This window comes from Tasmannia lanceolata, unplaced genomic scaffold (assembly GCF_043159265.1).
Source record: "Tasmannia lanceolata isolate RefF3 unplaced genomic scaffold, GAP_Taslan_0.1 ptg000020l, whole genome shotgun sequence".
NCBI lineage: Eukaryota > Viridiplantae > Streptophyta > Magnoliopsida > Canellales > Winteraceae > Tasmannia > Tasmannia lanceolata.
Genome location: NW_027518697.1, coordinates 8,367,237 through 8,390,873, shown reverse-complemented (window position 1 = coordinate 8,390,873; position 23,637 = coordinate 8,367,237). Strand labels below are relative to the sequence as shown.

Below are 23,637 nucleotides of genomic sequence, written 5' to 3'. Positions count from 1 at the left end.
TTGAACGGAATTTTTAAATTTCGGCAAAACTTTCGGTTTCGGTGAGTATCGAAACGCATTCCGAAGCCAAAATTAAAAACCTCGGTTAAGACACTAATGGATCTAATATAGAAAGTTAGATATTAGGTGCATACATGTAGATTGAACACTACCTAGAGTTCAAGTGGCATTCTATAATTTAAAATTTTAGAAACCGTATATAGGTCAGTGTGTGTATAGATACATAATGCACCAAGTATCAACCATTATGAAGCTTACTTGTGCATCTTGCATCCCCTTCTCGATAGCAGCCGTGGTGAAAATAGGTGGATATCGGGCAACCTGACCCAACCTGAAAAAAATCAACCCAACCAGCCCTAAAATCGACCCGAGTTGCACCCGTACAAAACACCCGAAAAATTATTTTCCAAGGGAAACAATTTTCCAACAAAAAATTTCCCTCCATCCTCCCGGCACACATTGAAATAGTTGATTACGTTACGATATATCAGATATGAGATAGGAGTGAGTGTTAAACCCTAACTTTCAATAAACCTCTCAACTTTCAAACCCTCAAACCAAATATCTTATTTTTCCCACCTCATTTCACTCTTCCTTGTCTCTGAATAAACTTTATGCCATGGAAACTTGAAACCCATAGAAATGCCCATTCTCTCCCACCGTCCTTTCCAAACCCTCCTTTCCTGCAACATCTTCATGAACTCTAAGCCCTTACTAAAATACATACATGGCACAATACCCATATCCTCCTCTCGTTTTCACCTCTTCCACACCTATCTACATATTTTCTCAACAAAACCACAAAGACCCATATCCAAACTTCACAGATTCTCACTAAACAAATCTGGGTTTAGCTCCTATACCCCTGTTGTGCTCTCAAGAACAGGTATTTTGATTTCAATTCCCACTTCAAAGACTCATCTCTCCCTCTCTCTCTATTTTTCGTAATGTTTCTCTCTTTCTCTCTCTCTCTGTTTTTTTTTTTTTTTTTTTTTGTGAAGTTGAGTTGCCGTGTCCCGCGGAGGAGAATCATGCTGTAGAGCTACTTGCTTCATTGAAAACAAAATTGGAGCACGAAGGGATTCATTGTGGTCCCTGTAAGCCTGGTCAATACAGTGGCATGATATGCCCTAAGGTACTTTCTTTTCTGTTTTGTTTTTTAGGATTTGGGTCTTTTTCTTTATTGAACTTTATTCTATGCATAGTGTTACATGTCTAGATGGGTCCCACCTAGGGTAGAAGAAATTAGTTTAGATTTTTATAGGGTGTGAAATTTTCTCTCTAGTTGTTTGGTATGGATAGGAGTTTTTGAGATAAAGGTTATCTAGATTGGCTAGGGTAGGAGTTTTAGAGGAAGTGGTCAATTGGGTTTTCTATTTATAAATGAAATGTAAGTAGTCTTTTTGAAATTAATGAAGAATTCCAAAGTCGAAACTGTATTTCTGCACACAGAGGAGGACTGATCCTTCCCCTTGAAGTGGGTCTAGAGGCTGATCTTCCCTATAAGAAGATCAATCACGTTGGGAACCGATTCGGGTTCATAACATATAGCTTCTTATGCATACGGGTTTTGAGTATTTGCATTGTAGCACATCAATGTCATAATATGGATTTGGGCATTTTGTTTTTCTTTCTATTGTTTCGGCGCATTTATTTGGTCTTTTGACCTTGTTATTTTTTAGTTTTATTTGAACAGTAGGGGTTCTTCGTGTCAATTCATATGTGTTTATTTGCATGTATGATATGGATTCGTAGCAATTGTGCATATGTTTCATAGGCATTTCAGATTTTAGTTTTATTTGAACAGTAGGGGTTCTTCGTGTCAATTCACATTTGTTTATTTGCATATATTATATGGATTTGTTGCAATTGTGCATATTTTTCACAGGCATTTCAGATTTATAATACATTTGAGCTCACTTGTTACTTTGGGTGTTTGTATCCATTTTCGTATCTTTGATTGACACAAACACTGCGTTTACCTGTTTAATTTTCTTGGGGCCATAGTGTGGGTCAATGGAGAGGACTTTCTCCATTTTCATTCGCGAGGACGGGTAAGTTTTTTATATTGTTCATTAACATATCCAAAATTTTCTTCTCCTTAATTTTCTTATTATCTTGGATTTATTTTGTATTAAGTTTGGGTATTTTTGGGCAATGTAGAGAGTTGGCCATGTGGTCATGCATTGGAGCTAAATGTGGATGGAGGGGTCACATGCGGGTAAAGTTTTTGTCGGATATTGATCATATAAATATTTGATTTATGTTATGTTTCCATTCTGTTTGAACTAGGAGTTCCCATGCACTTCGTGGAGTGACATCTATTTGATTGCAGGCATCTGTAGACCTCAAGGGATGTAGCAGTGGTATGCAAAATTCTAAAGTTAAGCCTAACAGAGTACTCACAGAAGAGAGCCTTGGGCTACAGCCATTGTGTGGCGAGGTAAGTTCATATTTGTTTTCCTCTTTTTTACTGGAATAACTATTTAAATTAATTATCAACCTTAGGCAGTTCATAGAGTGCTATTTTAACTCAATTATATTTGAAACATTTTCTTATGGATTGGGATCAAAACCACAATTCTTCTTGAGATTCACTTTTTTTCTTATTTTTTTTATGTATGATTACATTGGTCATTGTAAATTGGAATAATATAAATGTGAGTCATTTAGAATAAGTGCACATAAGGCCATAATTAGCCAATATAATGCTGATGTCTTCCTGCCATCTGAGGGAGGTCAACTTATCATCATTAAAGGTTTTTATGGTCAGAAAAGAGTATACGGTGTTTTTTTTTAAGGGAAGGGCCTGAGGTAAGAAATATTAAGACGCAATCTGACTGGAGTGACATGGAGTTACTGACATCGATGAGAAACTTTATTTATCAAAGCTACAATGTTTGGGCAAAAAGAGCTTTAAAGTGCTTTTCTGTCTCACTTATTGGTTTGATGATGGCAAAGCCTAGATTGGATAGAGGCGTTCTTCTACTTTTAGTTGTGAGTGGGGATTGTGAAGGTTACTGCTGAAAGAAGGCCAGCGATTGGTTAGAATTTTGGACCTAAGGTTGTTTTCATTTATTTTTTATTTTCTATTTTCAGATCTTTCTTGACGTAAAATGGAAAAAAAATCAGATCTTTATTTCATCAAATATAATCATGTCATTATTGAAAAATCATCCAAGAAATATCACAACATATCTATGTCCAAAGAAGGACTTTATTCTAGTTAGGCCCAACTATCAGAATAAACTAAAGAAAAAGGAATTGACCTTCTTTTATCATTTCTAGAATAAAATGAGACTAGTTGGTGTTTGCCTAACTCGTAAGCAATACTCTAAAATAGACACTGAACATAAAGAACGAACTAAAGATTTCAAACTACTTAGAGATAGATGACCCAGCCGACATTAGCAGAGATGCAGAGAGGAAGTCGAATGTAGACCAGCAACCTAAAGTTCACAATTCAGGTAATCGAGGCCGTTCTACTCTATTTCTCCACCAATTGTTATCTTTATCTTTAGATCCTGAAAATCACAAAAGGGTACATAAAAGGTTACCAAACATTGAAGGGATTTGGTTAGTTGACTTATAGATAACAAGTGAAAATGAAACATTGGAACATAAAGGACAGCTAAAGGGAAGTGATGCGACACAATTTCATGGGTTCTACAAACCAAAAATTGGAGAAAGAAGGATGACTTTTGAAAAAAAAAAATTATTTGGATTTTGGTGATTGAATTTGAATCTTTGGGATATTTTTTATGAGTTTTGGAAATTCCATGTTCTAGGAGAAGATTGGGTTAGTTGAAGATTCTAGAGTCTCTATTTTTAATTGAGGAGATTTAAGTTGTAGTCGGAAAGCTGAATTAGGACTGTTTTATAATTAGAAACTATGTAGCATTGAAAGGCATATTTTTAGAGGAGATTTGAGTTAGTTTTCTATGGAAAGTTTCTGTTTTGGTCATAGAAGAATTTTAGCTTGTTTTGGAATTGTTTTAGATTTGTAAAGTGTGCAGGAAAGGGCTAGGCTGGTTCTGTCCAAGAAGCAAAATGTTTTAGGTTCCTGCTTAATCATATTGAATGGTTATACAACTTATACTCGCAATAACTTTTTTTGTTTCCCATATATTAGGGATCATTTTTGTTAGTGTTCGATACAATATGAACACCGGCAACGGATCTTAGCGATTCAACATTGAGAAAATCACAGAGAACAATACGGAATTAATTGAAATGAGAAAAAGACATACCGGAAGCCATGAATCTTGTTTTTCTTTCTCTCAGGGTTTCTCCTTGATACACAATAGTCAGTGATGGGGACCAATTTCCTTTCTCTTCAAGCGTGGATTCTCAAAGATTGGAAACAAATTCGTTGTGTGCAAATAGGACCCAAGAGATCTTTTTATAGGCGTTTGTGGGAAGAGATGCGACTCCTCATTGCGCCGATCCCTCTCCCCAAACGTCTCTTTTAAACGTTTATACCTTTTATATAAAGTCTTTTCATTTAATGACTTTTCACAAAAGTAATTAACTAACCAAATGATTTCGACCGTCGATCTTGCAAAAGCCACATCCACCGTTAGGATTATTTCCTAATATTCTCCCACTTCGCTAGCAAGATCTTTGAGCCAAACATAAGGATCATAACTTTAAGTTAGTTAGATAATAAACACAACATTCCGTTTAGCAAAAATTACCAACAATAAACCATGTAACCATTGGGTCACCAACTCTACCCAATAGCCTACCCTATGATTATATTTTTAGTAATTCTTACTAACATGAATGTAAAAGCATACATGCATAAGATGTAAACATGGTCCAAAACAGTCATACAGACACATTCTACCTCTTATTAACAATCCATTTAATAAATGTGCACGAAATGGAGCGGTAGAAAATAATCATAATATATATCAGAATCATAAAATATAATGTGATCGCAACAGTGTATCTCAATACCAAATGCAGACTCCCACTATCATAGGCTATCAAAAGTGTCAACCAATCCCATGCGCGCTACATGCTCTCTGAAGAGCTTTGGTGACAAGTCTTTAGTCAAGGGATCCGCCAACATAACTGCGGTGCTTATGTATTTCACAGATACACGCTGATTCTGAACTCTTTTCCTCAGAACAAGATACTTTAGATCTATATGCTTCAAGCCATCTCCAGACTTGTTCTTGGAAAAGAAAACCGCAGTGGAATTATCACAGAGAAGTTTCAGCGGCCTCTCAATAGAATCAATCAAATGAAGCCCTGAAATAAAATTCCGCAGCCATAAGGCGTGAGCCGAAGCCTCCGAACATGAAATAAATTCCGCCTCCATAGTGGATGAAGCCGTCATTCTCTGCTTGACGCTTCTCCAAGAAATAGGTCCTCCTGAAAGCATAAAAATGTAACCAGAAGTGGACCGATGGGTGTCCCGACAACCAGCGAAGTCGGAATCAGAATAGCCAATCACCTCAAGGTTATCTGATCTCCTAAATGTGAGCATGTAATCTGAAGTCCCTCGCAGGTAACACATAACCTTTTTGGCTGCCTTCCAGTGATCCAAACCTGGGTCACTTTGGTACCTCCCAAGCATGCCAACTGCAAATGCAATATCTGGACGGGTACAAACTTGAGCATACATGAGACTACCAACAGCGGAAGTATAAGGAATCTGTCTCATCTCATCCCGTTCCAGTGCGTTCCTGGGACATTGTAACTGACTGAATACATCGCCCTTAACTATAGGTGTAGGACTAGGGGAGCATTTATCCATGCTGAATCTCTTAAGGACTTTCTCTATATAGGTCTTCTGAGATAATCTCAGCAATCCTCGAGTCCTATCTCGATGAATCTCAATTCTTATGACATAGGAAGCTTCACCAAGATCTTTCATATCAAAATTCCTTGAGAGGAATTGTTTTGTTTCTTTCAGCATGCCTAGGTTACTACTGGCAAGTAGTATATCATCAACATATAACACTAGGATGATGAATTGACTCCCACTAACCTTAAGATATATGCATTGATCTACAACCCAAAACTAGACACTACCTCATGAAATTTCAGATACCACTGCCTAGAAGCCTGCTTAAGTCCGTAAATAGACTTTTTAAGCCTACAGACTAGGTGCTCTTCGCTCTCAGCCTTAAAACCTTCAGGCTGAATTATATAGACATCCTCATGAAGATCACCATTTAAAAATGCAGTCTTCACATCCATCTGGTGTAACTCTAAGTCATAATGAGTCACCAAAGCCATAACTATCCTCAAAGAGTCTTTCCTTGATACTGGAGAGAAAGTCTCTTTGTAGTCTATTCCCTCTTTCTGAGTGAACCTCTTAGCGACTAGTCTGGCCTTATATCTTTCAATATCGCCCTTAGAGTCTCTTTTGGTCTTGAAGACCCATTTATACCCTACAGGCTTGACCCCTTTAGGTAACTCGGTGAGTTCCCAGACACAGTTCTTTTCCATCGAGAGCAACTCATCCTTCATGGCTTCAAGCCACTGAGCTGATCGGTTACTATTTTTGGCCTGACCAAATGAAAGTGGATCATTATCCATTTCACCGTCGTAGTCACACTCGTTTAGATAGACAACACAGTCATCTGAGATAGCTGACCTCCTCTCTCTCTGTGATCTACGCACAGGTTGCTCAGTGACAATCGTCGCTGGAGCATCAGGAATGTGGGGCGAAACCTCCAATGTGCTATCTGGTGCATCATTATCCTCAGGTGGAGGAATCGACACTACTCTTTCTTGGATTACCGGTATTGGAACAAATACCCGGTTCTCCTCAAAAGTAAGTGACCTAGGCACAAAACTCCCACTAAGATCACCATCCTCTAAGAATACAGCGTATCTAGTCTCTACAATCCGGGTGCTATGAGTAGAACTATAGAACCTATAACCCTTACACCGTTCAGGGTAACCTATGAAGTAACAAGAGATGGTCCTAGCATCTAACTTTCTCAACTGTGGGTTATATATTTTGGCTTTAGCCATACAGCCCCAAACATGCAAATATCCTAGCTTAGGCTTTTTACCGGCCCATAACTCATAAGGGGTCTTAGCCACAGCTTTACTCGGTACACGGTTTAGGATATGAACGGCTGTTTTCAATGCTTCTCCCCACAAGGACTCAGGCAATGGTGAATTGCAAATCATGCTCCTCACCATATCTATAAGAGTACGGTTTTGTCTCTCAGCAACACCATTTTGCTCAGGTGTACCTGGCATCGTGTACTGAGCGACAATACCGTTCTCCTGCAGGGAAAGTGCGAACGCACCTGGACTGCGGCCCGTATCGGAATATCTGCCATAGTACTCCCCACCTCTATTGGACCTCACAACCTTAATCTTCCGGTCAAGTTGTAACTCAATCTCAGCCTTATAGATCTTAAAGGTATCCAGTGCTTCCGACTTTTCTTTGATGAGATTGATGTAGCTAAAACGTGAAAAGTCATCGATAAAGGTATTGAAATATCTCTCGTCACTTTGGGCAGAGTAGGAAATGGCCCATAGATATCAATGTGAATAACTTCTAACAGGCCGGTACTCCTAGTGGCGCCCTTCTTACTAGTTTTGGTTTGTTTACCCTTAAGACACTGCCTACAAATCCCGAAATCAGAAAAGTCAAGAGGAGGAAGAACTCCATCCTTAACCAGTCTTTTCATACGACTAATGGAAATGTGGCCTAAACGCTTATGCCACAAACTAGAAGACTTTTCATCAACTCGACCCCGTTTATTGCCACGGTAACTGATTTTCCTCATTCACATGCATGGATAACAGAGAATGTGCAAACGAGCTATCTAAATTAATCATATATAGATTGCCCACAAGAGGACCAGAACCAACAACCTTGGAATCATGGAGTAATGTGAAACCTTTATTCCCAAACTTAAATTCAAATCCAAAAGAATCAAGTTTGGATACAGATATAAGGTTTCTGCTCATGGCAGGTACATAAAATGTGTTCCAAATACATAATGAAGCCACTATCTAATACAAGATGAAAAGTGCCAATAGCCTTGACGTCTGCTTCTACTCCATTTCCCATCTTAATGGTTCTCTCCCTCTTCCCGAGTCTCCGTCTCTCTTGAAATCCCTGTAAGGAATTCGTGATTTGAATAGTTGAACCTGTATCTATCCACCTTCTAGGAGCATCTACAAGGAAAGATTCATGATAAACAAAAACTGAATTATTACCTTTCTTATGCAGCCACTCTTCATACTTGGAGCACTCTTTCTTTATGTGACCAAGTTTCTTACAGAAATGGCACCTAATGCGACTTTTCATCCCACCGGTCAAGCCCTGCTGAGCTGAACCACCTGCTACCTTCTTCTTGCCTTTCCCAAAGCCCTTTTCTTTGGTTTTCTTCTTGAAGTGACCCTTCGAAGTTCCCTCTGTGGTGTAATGAGCACTTTCAGGTTGTTCGGTCTTCAACCTCTCTTCTTCTTGAACATACATGGCTATGAGTTCACTCATTTTTCATTTCTCCTTCTGCGTATTGTAATTAATTTTAAATGGAGTAAACTGCGCAGGAAGAGATGTCATGATGAAATGAACAAGGAAACCCTCAGAGATCTCCATGTTCATTTTCTTTAGCTGGGAGGACATGTCATTCATTCGCATAATGTGCTCTCTCACACCACTACTACCATTGTATTTCATAGTGATCATCTTCATCATCAGTGTACTAGCAAGAGCCTTAGACGATCCCTTAAACTGGTCATCTACTGCTTGTAGGTACTCTCTAGCAGTAAATTCTTCATTTTCCTCTGAGTCGGGAATGCCTCATCGGATAGAGGTAGAGATCGTGCTTTTCATAATCATAAGGCTCATGCGGTTTGACCGTTCCCATTTTTCATAGGTAGCCAAATCCGCAGCAGTACTCTCATTAGAAGGCACTTCAGGTTTGTCATTCCTAAGTGCATAATCTAGGTCCAAACACCCTAAGAATATGTGAATATGATCCTTCCATTTTCCTAAATTAGTCCCACTCAAAACCTCGATCTCGAACAAATAACTAGAGATAGAACTAGGGTTCAATGCTGTAGACGAAAAAGACAGACAGTTACAATTTTGCTCACTATCTAAGACACCATTTAAATCCACAAAAGGAGTTTATTCAGTAAAATTCACGATTTAATGTAATCCAACTTTAAAATAAATAACTAAAGTAAACAGAAACACAAAATACATAAGTGTGTTCTTGATGGAACACCCGATGTGTCACCGAACACCCGATGTGTCACCGTGGGATGTCCGTTGGGCCATGCCACGATACACAATTGGTTCCATTTTTAAGTCAATTTATCTTTAGGGAAGTCAGTTGGATTGCCTGGAATCACAGAAACACATAAATGAGATTCTAAGGAGACACCAGCGTATCATCATGGGTCGTCCGTTGGGCCGTGCCACGACACACAATTGGTTCTCATCCATGAGACTAACTAGGACCAAATAACTCTATATTTAAGGTACACATCACCGTTGGGCAGAAGCGCAACCCCAAACCAAGTTATCCAGGCCTAGCCCTTTCACACCGCCTATTTGTGCAAAGCAACAGTCATCCGTTGGGCTGAGTGTTGCTCTTGGACAAATAGATACAACTTAAAGTGGTTTTGTAGTTCATAATGTGTCACTATATGCGACACTGTTCTTTATTTAAACCACTAACCCTAAGTGATTCCGTTTCCCAGACGGAATCAAGTTTCATAATATATCAAAATCAATGCATAAGGATTTTGAAAGATATACACAACCAATTCAATAACCAAAAGACAAAGGTTTTAGGTATATTTGACAAAACCAATTTGTTTTCAAGTCAATTTTGATCCCATAGATGGTTATATAGAATCACCAAATATTTGACTAAAAAACAAACTTTAAAGATCCAAAGTTTTGAAAATTATACTGTAACTTTGAAAACCAAGTTTCTAAACCCAAAACTGATGTCAAAAATAGGTTCAGGAAGGTCAAAAACCCCAAGAACCGGTCCTACTTGGGAGAGAATCCCCAAAAATTAGGCCGAACCGGCCCAAAATAGGTGGTTGGACCAGTTCGGGCCGGCCGGTTCGGGTCAGGTAGGTTGGTCCCATGGGTGGTCGGGTGGGCCTCACAGAAGCCACGACATGCTTATGTCACATACATATTCAAATTTTGTTTTTAATAAAAACAACAACCCTATGACGTTAGACAATGGACATGTCTCTCTTATTATAATAATATTTCTATTATTATAATAATACTTTTCATTCTCATAGTTCAATTCCTAATATGCCCTTATTAGTTAATCATAAAGTAGGTGGAGTGTCACTATCAAACAGAAGTGTGAGTACCATTTTTTATAAAATATTCACCGTCTTCTCCAATCCACTAAAAGGCAAAACAAATCTGAAATTTTCATTTGAAAATCCTTGTTTTTCATAAATTTCGATTTAGCATAGGGAATTCATTTCTCAACCATTTTAGGCACCGTTTGCGGCGTTGGGTCTCTCTCTCAACGGACTACACATACATGCCGAAAAATCATCAGTAAGAGCAACCGTCTTCCGGCGGTGTGCTGTTTTCCAGTAAGGCCCAAAACTCCCAAAACTCGAATTTTTTAACTTTAAATGGTCGTCAAATACAATCCAGACGTCGGATCGACGAACCGTTTGTTGCGTTGGATTCGTGAGAACACAAGCAACATTTCAGTGGCACTCGACCGTCGATCGGATTTGTAAATTGACAGAATACAAAGATTTTTAATACCAAAAACCCTATTTCTTTCAATTTTCAGCATTTTAAGGCGATTTTCTCGCCGTTTTCTCGCCGAAACCGTGGCTCTGATACCACATGTTAGTGTTCGATACAATATGAACACCGGCAATGGATCTTAGCGATTCAACATTGAGAAAATCACAGAGAACAATATGGAATGAATTGAAATGAGAAAAAGACATACCGGAAGCCATGAATCTTGTTTTTCTTTCTCTCAGGGTTTCTCCTTGCTACACAATAGTCGGTGATGGGGACCGGTTTCCTTTCTCTTCAAGCGTGGATTCTCAAAGATTGGAAACAAATTCGTTGTGTGCAAATAGGACCCAAGAGATCTTTTTATAGGCGTTTGTGGGAAGAGATGCGACTCCTCATCGCGCCAATCCCTCTCCCCAAACGTCTCTTTTAAACGTTTATACCTTTTATATAAAGTCTTTTCATTTAATGACTTTTCACAAAAGTAATTAACTAACCAAATGATTTCGACCGTCGATCGTGCAAAAGCCACATTCTGGAAATGCAGTTTTAACTGAAATTATCACAATAAACATGGTGCTGCCACTGACCCCTTCAAATCTGCTAATGGGAGCAATTTTTGTAGATATGTGAGGGCCGTATATTCATTATAAGGAATGTGGAACTGGATATTATTAGTTCCAGTAAAATCTTTCTTTATCACATTTGATTAAAATTTAGGGAAGAATACGGATACACCCCCTCAACTTTCTAACATTTTCAACGATAACCCTGACTTTTCGAAGTCATCAACAACACCCCCTGACTTTTCACCGTCCATGAAGTAGACCCCTTGACTTTTCACCCTATAATTCAAATTCACCATCCATGAAGTAGACCTCCTTGACTTTTCACGCAATAGTTCAAAATTCATCAAAGACACCCCCTGACAATTTCTTCATTCCTGTCCACCCTGTCACATAACAAGTATTATTGAAAACTAAGGGGGTGTCGTTGATGACTTTGAAAAGTCAAGGTTATCATTGAAAATGTCAGAAAGTTGAGGGGGTGTATCTGTAATTTTCCCTGAAATTTATTTCTTCATCCTTGTTGCATTTGAACTTCAGCCTACATTGTGTTATATTTGCTGAAATCTTTTCAAAATCTGAGAAATTTTATAAAGATTTTGATTATTATCCTTTTGAAATGTTGATGATGTTATTCATGCCATTTTAGCTCTTGTTTTAGCTAATTGCATACTTTGCTGAGCGAATGATATCGGGAGAAACCCTACGGAGAAATGCTGTCATGCAACGGAGATACCAAGATCAGGTTTGCAAACTGGATCATTTTCACTGATTTATGCTTTCTGCATATCTAGCTACTCTTGACATTTTGTCCACAGATTGTTATTGCATTTACATACAGAAGGAATGGAAATCTTATCGGTTGCAAATATAGGGACATCAACAAAATATTTTGGCAGGTACTCGATACATTCTGCTCATTGTTTTAAATTTTGGCCGAAATCCAAAATTGGTTGGGACCTAAAATTTTTGTCATTTTGACCGAAATTGTAAAAATTTAGGCTGAAATGACTGCAATTTGAACAAAAATTCTGTTTTGGTAGGCACCAAATCCGAAACCAAAATTTAAATCCATGGTCTAAATTAATCAAAAATTAGATCTTGTTGCAGTATTCTGTTATCATTTGCTTTGTGGTTGTTGTGCCTTCTAATTCAAGGAGAGATGGAAATGAGGCTCTAATTTTACTTCAATCTGAATGTCTATCATTTTCTTCAGGAAAAGAATACCGAAAAAATATTGTATGGACTTGATGATATAAAGCAAGCAGGCGACATTATTATTGTAATATACCCATCCATGAACTCTTTATATACATTAAGTACTCCATTTAGTCTTTTATTTGTGAATTCATCCTGTTGTTTTGTTTTTGTTATATCTTTTTTCCCAATGACAATTATAGGTTGAGGGTGAAATGGATAAGCTTTCGATGGAGGAAGCTGGCTACCCTAATTGTGTGAGTGTTCCAGATGGCGCACCTGCAAAGGTTTCCGATAAAGAGTTACCAGATATAGAAAAGGTCTTGTCAACTCTAAATTTTGAACTCTGTACTTTACCTCTAGACTGTATAACTCAATTCTTCAGGTTTTAGGCTGATATCCATTGCCTTGTTATTTAATTCCTTAATTTATTCAACTTTATTTGTTATCTAAAGAAATTACCTCACTATTAATGTTCAGCATGACTTGTTTCTATCAATTGGTACGAGGAAAATAAATTAGCAATATTGATTAGGGATCACTGTGAAATGATGTGGGATCACCGTTGATTACCTCTTCCATCGAAAAATTCGGAAAATTGAAGCGAATCTCTATTAAGTTTTTCTACCTTTTCAATTTTATGTTTATCCAACAAGAAATCTGAGTACTTTTCAGAGTTTTACCACAAATTAATTGCGGCCGGTAACATTTTTAGTAACAAACTGAGACTACTTTTCCAAATCAATCTCCATATATTTTGCTTTATATTAAAAAAATATATTTTGCTTGACCTTTTTCACAGGGGGGCTCAATAAGCTTAATGCCCCTAAGAAACTGGAAATTTGGACACATTGTGTCTAATATTTCTTTTGCTGTTAATCTTGTTTTATCATCCTTTTTATGTTATATTCTTTTCACTGGTCCCTTAGGCTTTTAGATATTTCATATCTTTGTTTTCCTCATACTGGATTATTTTGGCAGTTGGCCGGCTCATTTTTTAAGCCATATTAATGGATATGAATTATCTTTCTCAATTATTCTTTTTAAACACTAAGTTATATTAGTATCCATTCCTTTCCCCCAATTTTTAAAGTGAAATCTAACATTTCAGTAGTATTTTCTGTGAAGCTAGGACACAAAGTATCAATATTTGTGGACCTGTAAAGAGTATTTGGATAAGGTAGCTGCTAAACACATATTTCGATTACAAATGAGTTAAGTGCTCATGATAGAGCTTGAATTTTAGAGTGATCCTCAATTTGTGAATGAATTAATTTTTGGCGTGTATTTGTTAGGCATCCAGGATTATTTTAGCCACAGATGCTGACTCACCTGGTCAAGCCTTAGCCGTAGAGCTTGCACGCCGTCTTGGCAGAGAAAGGTTTATTTATTTTTGTTCGTATTTAATTGTTTTCTGTGACTCCTGGAAAGACACCTTTCTAGAAGTAATTCTCGACGATACTTTATTTAATTTAACAGTTTTAACATTGTATTTTGTCAACTAACAGATGCTGGCGGGTCAAATGGCCAAAGAAACCTGACGGTGATGTTTGCAAGGATGCAAATGAGGTCTGAGAATTATTATTATTTTTTGTGCGTAATGCTGAAGAATTGCATCGTAGACAGTGATACTCAAACAAATTAGATTCTGAAATGCTAATAAACGTATGAGAGGATGACATTTCAGAATGTTAAAGCCCATTTTTTAAAACTTTTTTTAACATATATCATATTAATAAAAAAAAGGAGATACAAAAGGAACAAAAAAAAAAGAAAAAGAAATATGAGGCAAGCGGAGGAGCAGCTCCAACAAAACTATAAACTTGGCATCCTGTGCCATACTAACACGCCTGTATAAGAGACTCCAAAATTAACTAGGGTGTCAGTTCTTTAATTTCCTTCATGGTGGATATGAGAAGAAATGCACTTGTTAAAGTATAAAAGATTAACGCCTTTCTCCAACAGCTTAAGCTTTTGGAGAAGTTGGTAAGTTAACATGGTATCAGAGCCAAAGGTCTCGAGTTCAAACCTCCCCGATGTCAAAAATAAAAATAAAATCCACATGCAATGGTCGGCCCAAGGTGGGACCACATGTGTCACGTGTTTGCCAAGTGGGCCACACGTGAGGGGGAGTGTTAAAGTATAAAAGATTAAATACTTGTTCTCCAACATCTTAAGCTTTTGGAGAAGGCGGTAAGTTTCTAACAGCACTCATTGGACTCAATTATATCTTAAATCTCTCGAAACAAACTCCTAAATCTTCATGGCGGGGGAGACTCCATCATCCATATCTTGGAGGGTTTCAACGAGATAATAATTTAATCCCCTCTTTTTGCAAGGACCATCATATCCTTTGCTATATTAGAAGCATTGGAAATTGGATCCTTGCAGCCCATCGTATTGCATTATTTGAGTTCCCCTCCACCAATAGGGGACTGGATTAACCACGAGAATATAACCAAGTCCATCTCTGAAGGTTCCTCTAATACCTACTGGGCCCAAAGAGAACCTTTCAAAGTTAAGCTTTATGACTTTAGAGGTTGACAAAATGAGTCCTGTAGCCAACATTTATTATGTAGAACCATTTAGTGGTTTGTGGTGACCAAAGGTTACCCTACTATGAATAGCATGCTATTTGGCCCCGCGTAGACCACCCACTTCAAATTCCAGGTAGCAACCCATCAAATCATGGCTTCCCAAGTGCTCTTCAACATATATGGGCATCTTTCTGTTACTTCTGTTAAAGGAACATATATTCTGAGTCAGGACTGTTGCAAATAGTGTGCTGCTTTGGTTATGGATTCTTCCAGCATCGTTCCTGGCTTGATCCCCGGTCAAAGCTTGGGTTCCAACACTGTCACATGGATTCTTCTAAATGGGTGAAGAATCTGTGTTGGACGCGCCTCGGATTCCAATACTTAAGGATTCTTTGAGACACTTCTAGTTTTCTTTTATCTGATGTTTATGAATACTACTACCACAACTTCACAAGTACTATATGTTTTATGTTTTACCCATCCTAATATTAAGTTTCTTAAATTGAAATACAATATTATATCTACTTATCATATTAAAATATAGGAGCTGGTCTCTCTCCTTCCCCCTCCCCCCCGGCGCGCAGGATTATGCGCCCCCCTGTTAACGTGAATTGTGGGCAGACTTTAACGCTTTTTTGACGTCAAATCACATTAAGAGAAGAGGGGGTGGGTGGTGGGGAATAATCCTACAGGGGGCGAACAATCATCGTCCTAAAATGTTCACTATATTACTTAAAAAAATAAAATTTGAAAATTGATTAAAATATTCAATGTATTACTTATTATATCCATATTATTATTTTAAAAATAAAATAAAATTTGAGAATTGATTAAAATATTTTGGCGAATCCACGAACCGTTCTTTGTGAGGTTTGCCAAATCCGACACTCAATACCCGTGTCGGATTCCGACATTCGTATCCGAACTGATGCAACATATGTTCCTAGTGCTGTAAATATATTTAAGCATCTTCCAATAATTTCTTTTATAGGAACAAGTTTTTTGAAGGATTGTTTCCCGCATGCATTTCCTGTTTGATACTAAATATTCATTTGGTCTCATGTATTAATCACTTTTTTTCTATACAGGTTTTGATGTATCTTGGACCAAATGCACTGAAAGAAGTAATTGAGAATGCTGAGCTATTTCCAATTAGGGGGCTTTTCCAATTTAGTGACTACTTCGACGAGATTGATGCATATTATAATCACAGTCTGGGTTATGAGTTTGGCGTCTCAACTGGTTGGAGTGGTCTGAATGATCTATATAAAGTAAGGATTTTCTGAAATCTTCATTTTTTTTTCATCTTTATCATAGTTCTCATATCCTGGTAGTATAATGTTATAGAAGTGACCGATGATATCCATTCTTCTTTTTGGTGGATAAGTGGAGATATTTGAACATTCGATCAAATGCCAGATATCATTTTTCATCTTTGTTCGAAGCTGTATTTACGATTGAACCTCCGACCTCTAGGTTGAAGAGCAATGCCTTGACCATACCTTGTTATTCCTGGAGGCCAGAATTTTGTGTGGATATCATTGTTGGATCTTCTGCAGATACGCAAAATTTTGTGTCTATATATGTTCACATTGTTCAATGATATCTTGAGCAGGTTGTACCAGGGGAGCTGACTGTTGTAACTGGTGTTCCCAATTCGGGAAAGAGTGAATGGATTGATGCTCTCTTGTGCAATATTAATGAAAGTGAAGGCTGGAAGTTTGCATTGTGCTCCATGGAAAACAAGGCAAGCTTTTAACAACTTGAAATTCCTGCCTGTAGAATTCTGTGGATGCTGTCTGATTGTGTCCACTCACGGTTTTTTAGGTTCGGGATCATGCAAGAAAGCTATTGGAGAAATATATAAGAAAACCATTCTTCGATGCTAGGTAAATTTGAGAATGCTATGATCTTTTATCTTGCTTTTGCATTTCTAGGGCGCATTTTTCCTGTTTCCTTTTTTTTCTATGAACAATTGATAATTTTGCCTGTTATCTGATTTATTAGGAGAATATTTCTTTTCTTACGCATTTATCTTTTACAAAATATTAACTTAATATTTCCATGTTTTGATGTTTATATAAGCCTCTTGTATTTATTAACCCTCCACGGTGGTCTTAGTGTGTTTTTGTATTCCTTAGGGGCCTTCTAGTTGTTTCCTTAGCATGGGAAGTTGACGAAAACAAAGGTCATTTTTTTCATTTTGACTGCAAACCACCTGCAAATGATGGAATTTTGAGATGAAACTCCAGAAAATGGTAGAATAAGCATAAATTCAGACTTAGAAACCATCAAATAAGCAAGAAAGTCATCCATAATAGTTGAACAATGTCAACACCTAGTGACGCGCGACAACAAGAAAGTGAATTCTAAACTCAAAAATGTATGCAACCACTCCTATTTGGTTTGATTATTTATTTTTTATTTTTATAAATTTTTAACTTGATACATGTGTAAACCAAGTTCCATTTTTTTTTTGTCAATATTCTTAAATAATTGTATTAAAAAATAAATACTAAAAATTTACTATTTACTTATATTAAATATAAATATTCCTTAACTTTTTATTTCATTCAAATTTTTTTATTTCCTGAAATGTTTTCGGCCTTGTTTGGATTGTTGTAAGAAAAACATTTCTAAATCTTTCTACAAGTTTTTTGTTTCCTCAATTTAGAGGAACTTAATATGATTATGATTTATTTAGGGGGATATCATCATAAATTGAATGTCCCTTTAAATATAATCTGGATAGGATTGGTACTAGTTATATTTTTCGTGTAAAATAGTAGGAAATATGGCCCTGTTTGGATTGCAGGAAAAAGATATCAGAGAGATATTAGGAACTTTTAGAAATATTTTTCAGGTAAAAACATTTCATGTAAAACTTTTATAAATGTTTGGATTGCAAGAGAAACATTTCAGGTAAAAAAAAGGATCTTTTAGTAAGATTTTCCTTTCCAAACTTTTTCAGAAAATTCCTGCAACCCAAACAGGGCCTTAAACAAGGTGGTTTTTTTTTTTCCTTTAAAAAAAAAAAAAATGGTTACAAGGTTTTAAAACCTTGGCTCTGAGGAAGTATTTTTCCTTTCTGAACTTTTTCCAAAAAAATCCTACAATCGAAACAGGGCCTTAAGGAAGTAGTTTTCCTTTTCAAACTTTTCCAAAAAAATCCTGAAATCCAAGGCCTTAAGTATTTTTCCTTTCCGAACTTTTCCAGAAAATTCCTGCACTCCAAGGCCTTAAGGAATGTTCGTTCAAGTTTTCAGGAACTTTTTTACAAACTTTTCCAGTAGTGTTTGTTCAAGTTATGTTTTGCGAAGGGCTGATATTAAAAAACATGTTTTCAGTGAGATTCATCTCAGCCCTTCACAAAACAGATATATTTAGCCGCAACAAGAGGTGCAAAAACCTCAGGAAATCCCATGAAAAATGCCGAATTAAAACAATGATGATGAGGATGATGCTGATGTTGATAAGGAGGGTATAGATTTGTCAATATTGATGAGGAGGACATAGATTATATTATTTGTTGGATTATGTTGTGTATTTTTTTTAGGAACCATTATGTAAGAATTTTGAGAAGTGTAGTCATGTACTTTATTTTGTTAGTGTGTTGGTGTGGTGGGTGGATGATTAGGACTCTAAAAGACTCTTTACACTTTATAATTCGGCTTATATGGTACAAAAAAGTGTCGTAATTTCCCTTTAAAATATTACAAAGATGCTAGTGAGCCTTACCTTGAACTTATAAATGCGATGCTAGTGTTAAAAAAAGCTTGCAGGTTACCTTGAAACTCAGCCAAGTTAACTTGGTTTTTGGCCAAAATTAGATACGGCGTTTCAATCTCGAAGTTGAGTTTTGGTTTCTGAACATCGTGTAGCACAATTGCATTCCGCCTGATCTGTTGTTCTGGTATTTTAAATTATTTCTGGTCAGTAATTTTTCAGTTCATAAACACTTCTGTCCAGCTTATTCAGATATGGATTACTCTTTTATTTATTAAATATCAGGGTTTTTTATGTATCAATTTTTGGAAATTCTTTTGGATACTCCTGTTTGATATGTTTGATTTTCTTTAGAAGTAAATAGAGTCTTCAGTCACAAGCATACTTAAATTGCTTATTTTTTTTTCTTTTGGCTACTTATAGATATGGTGGATCTGTCGAACGGATGAGTACTGAAGATTTAGAACAAGGAAAAGAATGGTTGCACAATACATTTCATCTCATACGGTGAGTTTGATCAAATACGTTGAAGGAGCCTTCCAGGGAAGATAGTGATGATATTTTATTTTATTTTATTATTTTTACTTCCTCTAATCTAATTTTAATGGGTAAATTCCTCCTTTCACGAAGTGGAAAATACCCATTTGGGTGTGTGATGGGCATTTCAAATTGATAGGCATGAAACTTTTTTTTTCCTATCGTTACACAATTAGCCATCTTTAGAAACCTTGTCTCTAATGAATGACATTTTACCCTTCACTAATGGGTTACTTTTGTGTATGTGGAACAGATGTGAAGACGATTGTCTCCCATCAATTAATTGGGTTCTTGATCTTGCCAAAGCAGCTGTTCTAAGGCATGGGGTCCGTGGGCTTGTGATTGATCCATACAATGAGCTGGATCATCAGCGGCCATCAACTCAGTAAGCCTTTCAATGTTGTGCATATCAACGTGCCACTCCATTCTGTTATTTGCTTTCATAGGGTGTATTTTTTAATCTAATATTCTTATGAACTTGACTTCCAAGGTTTATGTTGTGTTGTTTAATTATCATGTGGTATTTGCTAGGGAATTTCACGGAAAGGCATTTCACGGCTAACTTTTGCATGAGAGAACAGCCACCTTAGATGAAGTAAATGAATAAGACAAAATCTGCTGAAAAGTGATCCTGTGTGGCTGTTCTCTCATGCAAAAGTCAGCCGCGAAATGCCTTTCCGTGAAATTCCTTGGCAAATCTCTTATCATTTCATATGCGTTTTGGATTACTGACCAAGTGACCAGTAAACTGTAAACATGCAGATTAGTTTCTACTTACTCATTTGGTTTTTAACAATGGTAGTTCAGTTATATGCATAAATTTGATGATATCTATCATAGTGGTGAATTCAAACTGAGACTCACCACTCAAACTGAGACTCCATCTATGTGTAACAGAACAGAGACAGAGTATGTGAGTCAGATGCTTACAAAGATTAAACGCTTTGCTCAGCATCATTCATGCCATGTTTGGTTTGTAGCACATCCCAGACAGGTACTTCAATCTTATATTAGAAATTAAAACCATTCTATACTTGTTCCTTCCATAGCAACACTTTTCTTACCTTAAAAATTGCTTTAGTTACAACACTGGGCTGGCGGTCCTCCTAATCTGTATGATATCAGTGGAAGTGCACACTTTATAAACAAATGTGACAATGGGATTGTTGTTCATCGTAATCGCGACGCAAATGTTGGGCCCCTTGATCGAGTTCAGGTTAATTTTGATTCTAAGCTATGGATTTAGTTCTTTATTATGGAAAAATCTGCTTTAATGTCCCTGTGATTTGTTTATTTGCAGATTTGTGTGCGGAAGGTCCGGAATAAGGTCGCTGGAAAAATAGGGGAGGCCCTCTTGTCATATAATAGGTATGCAATTCATTTTTGTACCGTGTACTATTATGCAGTTATTATGTTTGATTGCCGTCTCCTTTCACGTTAATAAAATTATCTATCAGTCAAAATGGAAATCGAGGCAATAAAAATTGTTGTAGTGATTGATCATGACTTGCTATATGAATGCAGGGCAACGGGAGAATTCGATGATTTTGTTGATAAGGCAGTGAAGAAGTAGATACTAAATTTGGGGCTCTAAATATATATTTTGGAGAAATGGATGCAATCTGGTTGGAAGGGATGTTCACGGGTGTTGGTGAACATTGGGGCAGAGTTCCAGAAAATTGGCGCTCTACCTTTAAATCATTGAGAGCTTGTTGTAAGTAACAATAGGCAAGAGTAAATTAAATCATTTACATATTTCTCTACAAATGTCTTGGGGGATTCTGTTTCCTTTTCTCTAATCTTGTTCTTACCAATTTTGAGTGTCTATTTAAATCTTGCTATTCAATCAGCTAAAGGTGTGACAACTGACATGTAACTCTTATGCATAATACATAGAAGGTAAGGCTTGGAGAGAAATTTGAGTTTTTTATGACGATGACCTCATTTTAGTTAGCAGTTTTGTTGCAGGGAAATCTACTATATGTATCTTGCTATCTCATTTTCATGGTGCTAAGATAGTCACAGATAAGTTCAAATATCTTTGCAAAATGTCGATAATATGAGACAATTTCGCCGCTAATTTAGCATATCGTGGTAAATTAAACTGTAGGATCTGCGCTAGTAATTTGTTGCGAAATTAGATAGTATTACCTTTCCGTATGTTCAAAGAAATACAACTTCTCATTTTATCATTCGTCGTGAAATATATAAACTTATATTTTTTTCTAAAAAAAATTTAGGGAGATTTCTTTCATTTTCATCATGTATCTTTACTGTATGTAGACTTTGGTAGGCGCACCAAGTAACTAAAAACCTTGTAAATCAAAACCTTTAGCTGTATTTTATAATGTGAATTTCTTTATAGCCATAAAAGTAGGGCTGCAACTCGGGTCGGGCGGGTCGGATTTTGGAGAACCCAACCCTACCCGAGAAATATCTCGGGCCGGGTCGGGTTGGGTTTTTTTTCGGAAAACCCACGATTCCCAAACCCGGCCCTACCCATGATAAATCTTGGGTCGGGTCGGGTTTTTTCACGTTGACGCAATTTTTTAAGAAAAATTCTTGTTTGGCAAGGCAACTCAACTCATAGAAGCAGAAATTACACTCACATTACACTTGAATCAAACAATGATGTAATTACACTCACATTACACTTGAATCAAACAATGCTCTAATCAAACAATGTTGTAATTACAATCAAACAATGCTGAATCAAACACTTAATCAACTCAACTCATAGAAGTAGAAATTACACTAACATACAATAACAGTGGGTGTGTGGGTTTTCACTTTTAACTTTTAACTAACAATAGAAAAAAATGTACATACTATAACTTATGTAACTCGGGTCGGGTCGGGCCCCTTCGAACCCGGCTCGACCCGAGATTCATGCGGGCTTTTGAATGCTCAACCCGGCTCGACCCGAAACCCATGAAACCTGAACCCAACCCAGGCTATTTTCGGGTCGGGTCGATGCGGGTCGGGTAAAACCCGGCTCGAGTTGCAGCCCTACATAAAAGGTCTTCCAAGTTACAAATGTGAAATTTCTCTATGGCTATTAAATATGGGATTTGCTAGGCAAGTTTGCGGAAAGCTATTTCTCACCTAGCTTTTGCATGTGAGAACGGTCACATAGGTTGACTTTTTCACAGATTTTGTCTTCTTCATCTAGTTCATCTGAAGTTGCTGTTCTCACATGCAAAAGCCAGCTCTGAAATGGCTTTCCATGAAATTGCCTAGCAAATTATAAGCACAATTTTTTTTACTTATTGATACCTTACACAACAAACAATCATATTGGAAAAATATATTATAATATGGCTTAAACATAAGCGATTATTCAAATCTTCTAAAAAGAAGAAAACTTTGCTATACTCAATTCAACTCAACTAAGCCTTTGTCCCAAACTAGTTGGGTTTGTTAATGAGTCCTTTAGAAAATTTTCATAAAGTGAAACGATATACCCGGCTCAAATTAACTAAGTCTAATCCTGATACTAGTTGGGTTCGTCAATGTAAAAAGAAAATTGAAAAGCCTAATTATTGATTTTTATCGGCTTTGATCTTACAAATGTTATGTGCTTGTGATGTGGGGCTCGAATCATGTGGGTCTCATGGGAATCTACCAAATCAATGGTCTTGATTTAGGGGTGCTACTCAGGTTGATTTTTGGGAATTTTGGCTGAGCTTTTACCGTAAAATTGAGTTGGGTTTGGTTTGATTCCAATTTTTTCTTTTTAGTAAAAGCTTTACCACTTTGCCAACCTAACCCGACCCAAATTGCTTCCCTAGTCCTGATCACACATGTATGTTATGTGTGGCCCACATAAAAAAATCAGGGTTTCAATTTGGGTTGGGTCGTGTTCGAATCAACCCGAACCCGTTGATTTTGTGGTAAAAGCTCGACCCGAATTGTACCCCTATTTTTTTTTATATGGGCCACCATGACAGGCCCCACCAGATAAACTATCTGAAGGGAAATGATATAGTCACCCCTTTTTCTTACTTTGGGACAGTCCCCCATAAAGAGGGCTGTCCTAAGTAGAAAAGGGGAGCAAATATATCGTTTCCCTATCTGAATCACTTCAGTATGGGGTCCACCTTTAAGGTTAGAACCTGTCTAGGGTCCAGTCGGTACGTCCCTTTACTTCTAGCACATTCCTGATGGGCCCACTTTTTAAACTAATAGCGGTACTAAAATACGCTTAAATAACCTCCATCTAAAATTGTGAAAATATACTAGAAATAAAATCTGTATTGAACATTTGATCGCGTGGCCTAATGGATAAGGCGCTCGCCTCCGGAGCGGGAGATTGTGGGTTCGAGTCCCATCGCGATCG

At 37.1% G+C, this 23,637-nt stretch overlaps 1 protein-coding gene and 1 non-coding gene across 2 annotated transcripts; both read left to right on the top strand.

The window, feature by feature from the left end:
* The first annotated feature begins 481 nt into the window (after positions 1-481).
* On the top strand, positions 482-21,254 carry LOC143854787 (twinkle homolog protein, chloroplastic/mitochondrial-like). The gene is made up of 21 exons (XM_077364896.1): positions 482-886; positions 1,002-1,135; positions 2,008-2,054; positions 2,164-2,221; positions 2,336-2,443; positions 11,963-12,046; positions 12,120-12,200; positions 12,518-12,583; positions 12,702-12,818; positions 13,631-13,678; positions 13,794-13,879; positions 14,007-14,067; positions 16,124-16,306; positions 16,651-16,782; positions 16,863-16,924; positions 19,185-19,268; positions 19,552-19,683; positions 20,196-20,292; positions 20,380-20,514; positions 20,599-20,666; positions 20,823-21,254. The coding sequence occupies exons 1-21, from the start codon at positions 643-645 to the stop codon at positions 20,869-20,871; spliced, it is 2,076 nt and encodes a 691-aa protein (XP_077221011.1). The 5' UTR covers positions 482-642; the 3' UTR covers positions 20,872-21,254.
* A 2,310-nt stretch (positions 21,255-23,564) lies between these two features.
* TRNAR-CCG (transfer RNA arginine (anticodon CCG)) lies at positions 23,565-23,637 on the top strand. Its single transcript has one exon. It is a non-coding gene; the product is annotated as a tRNA-Arg (tRNA).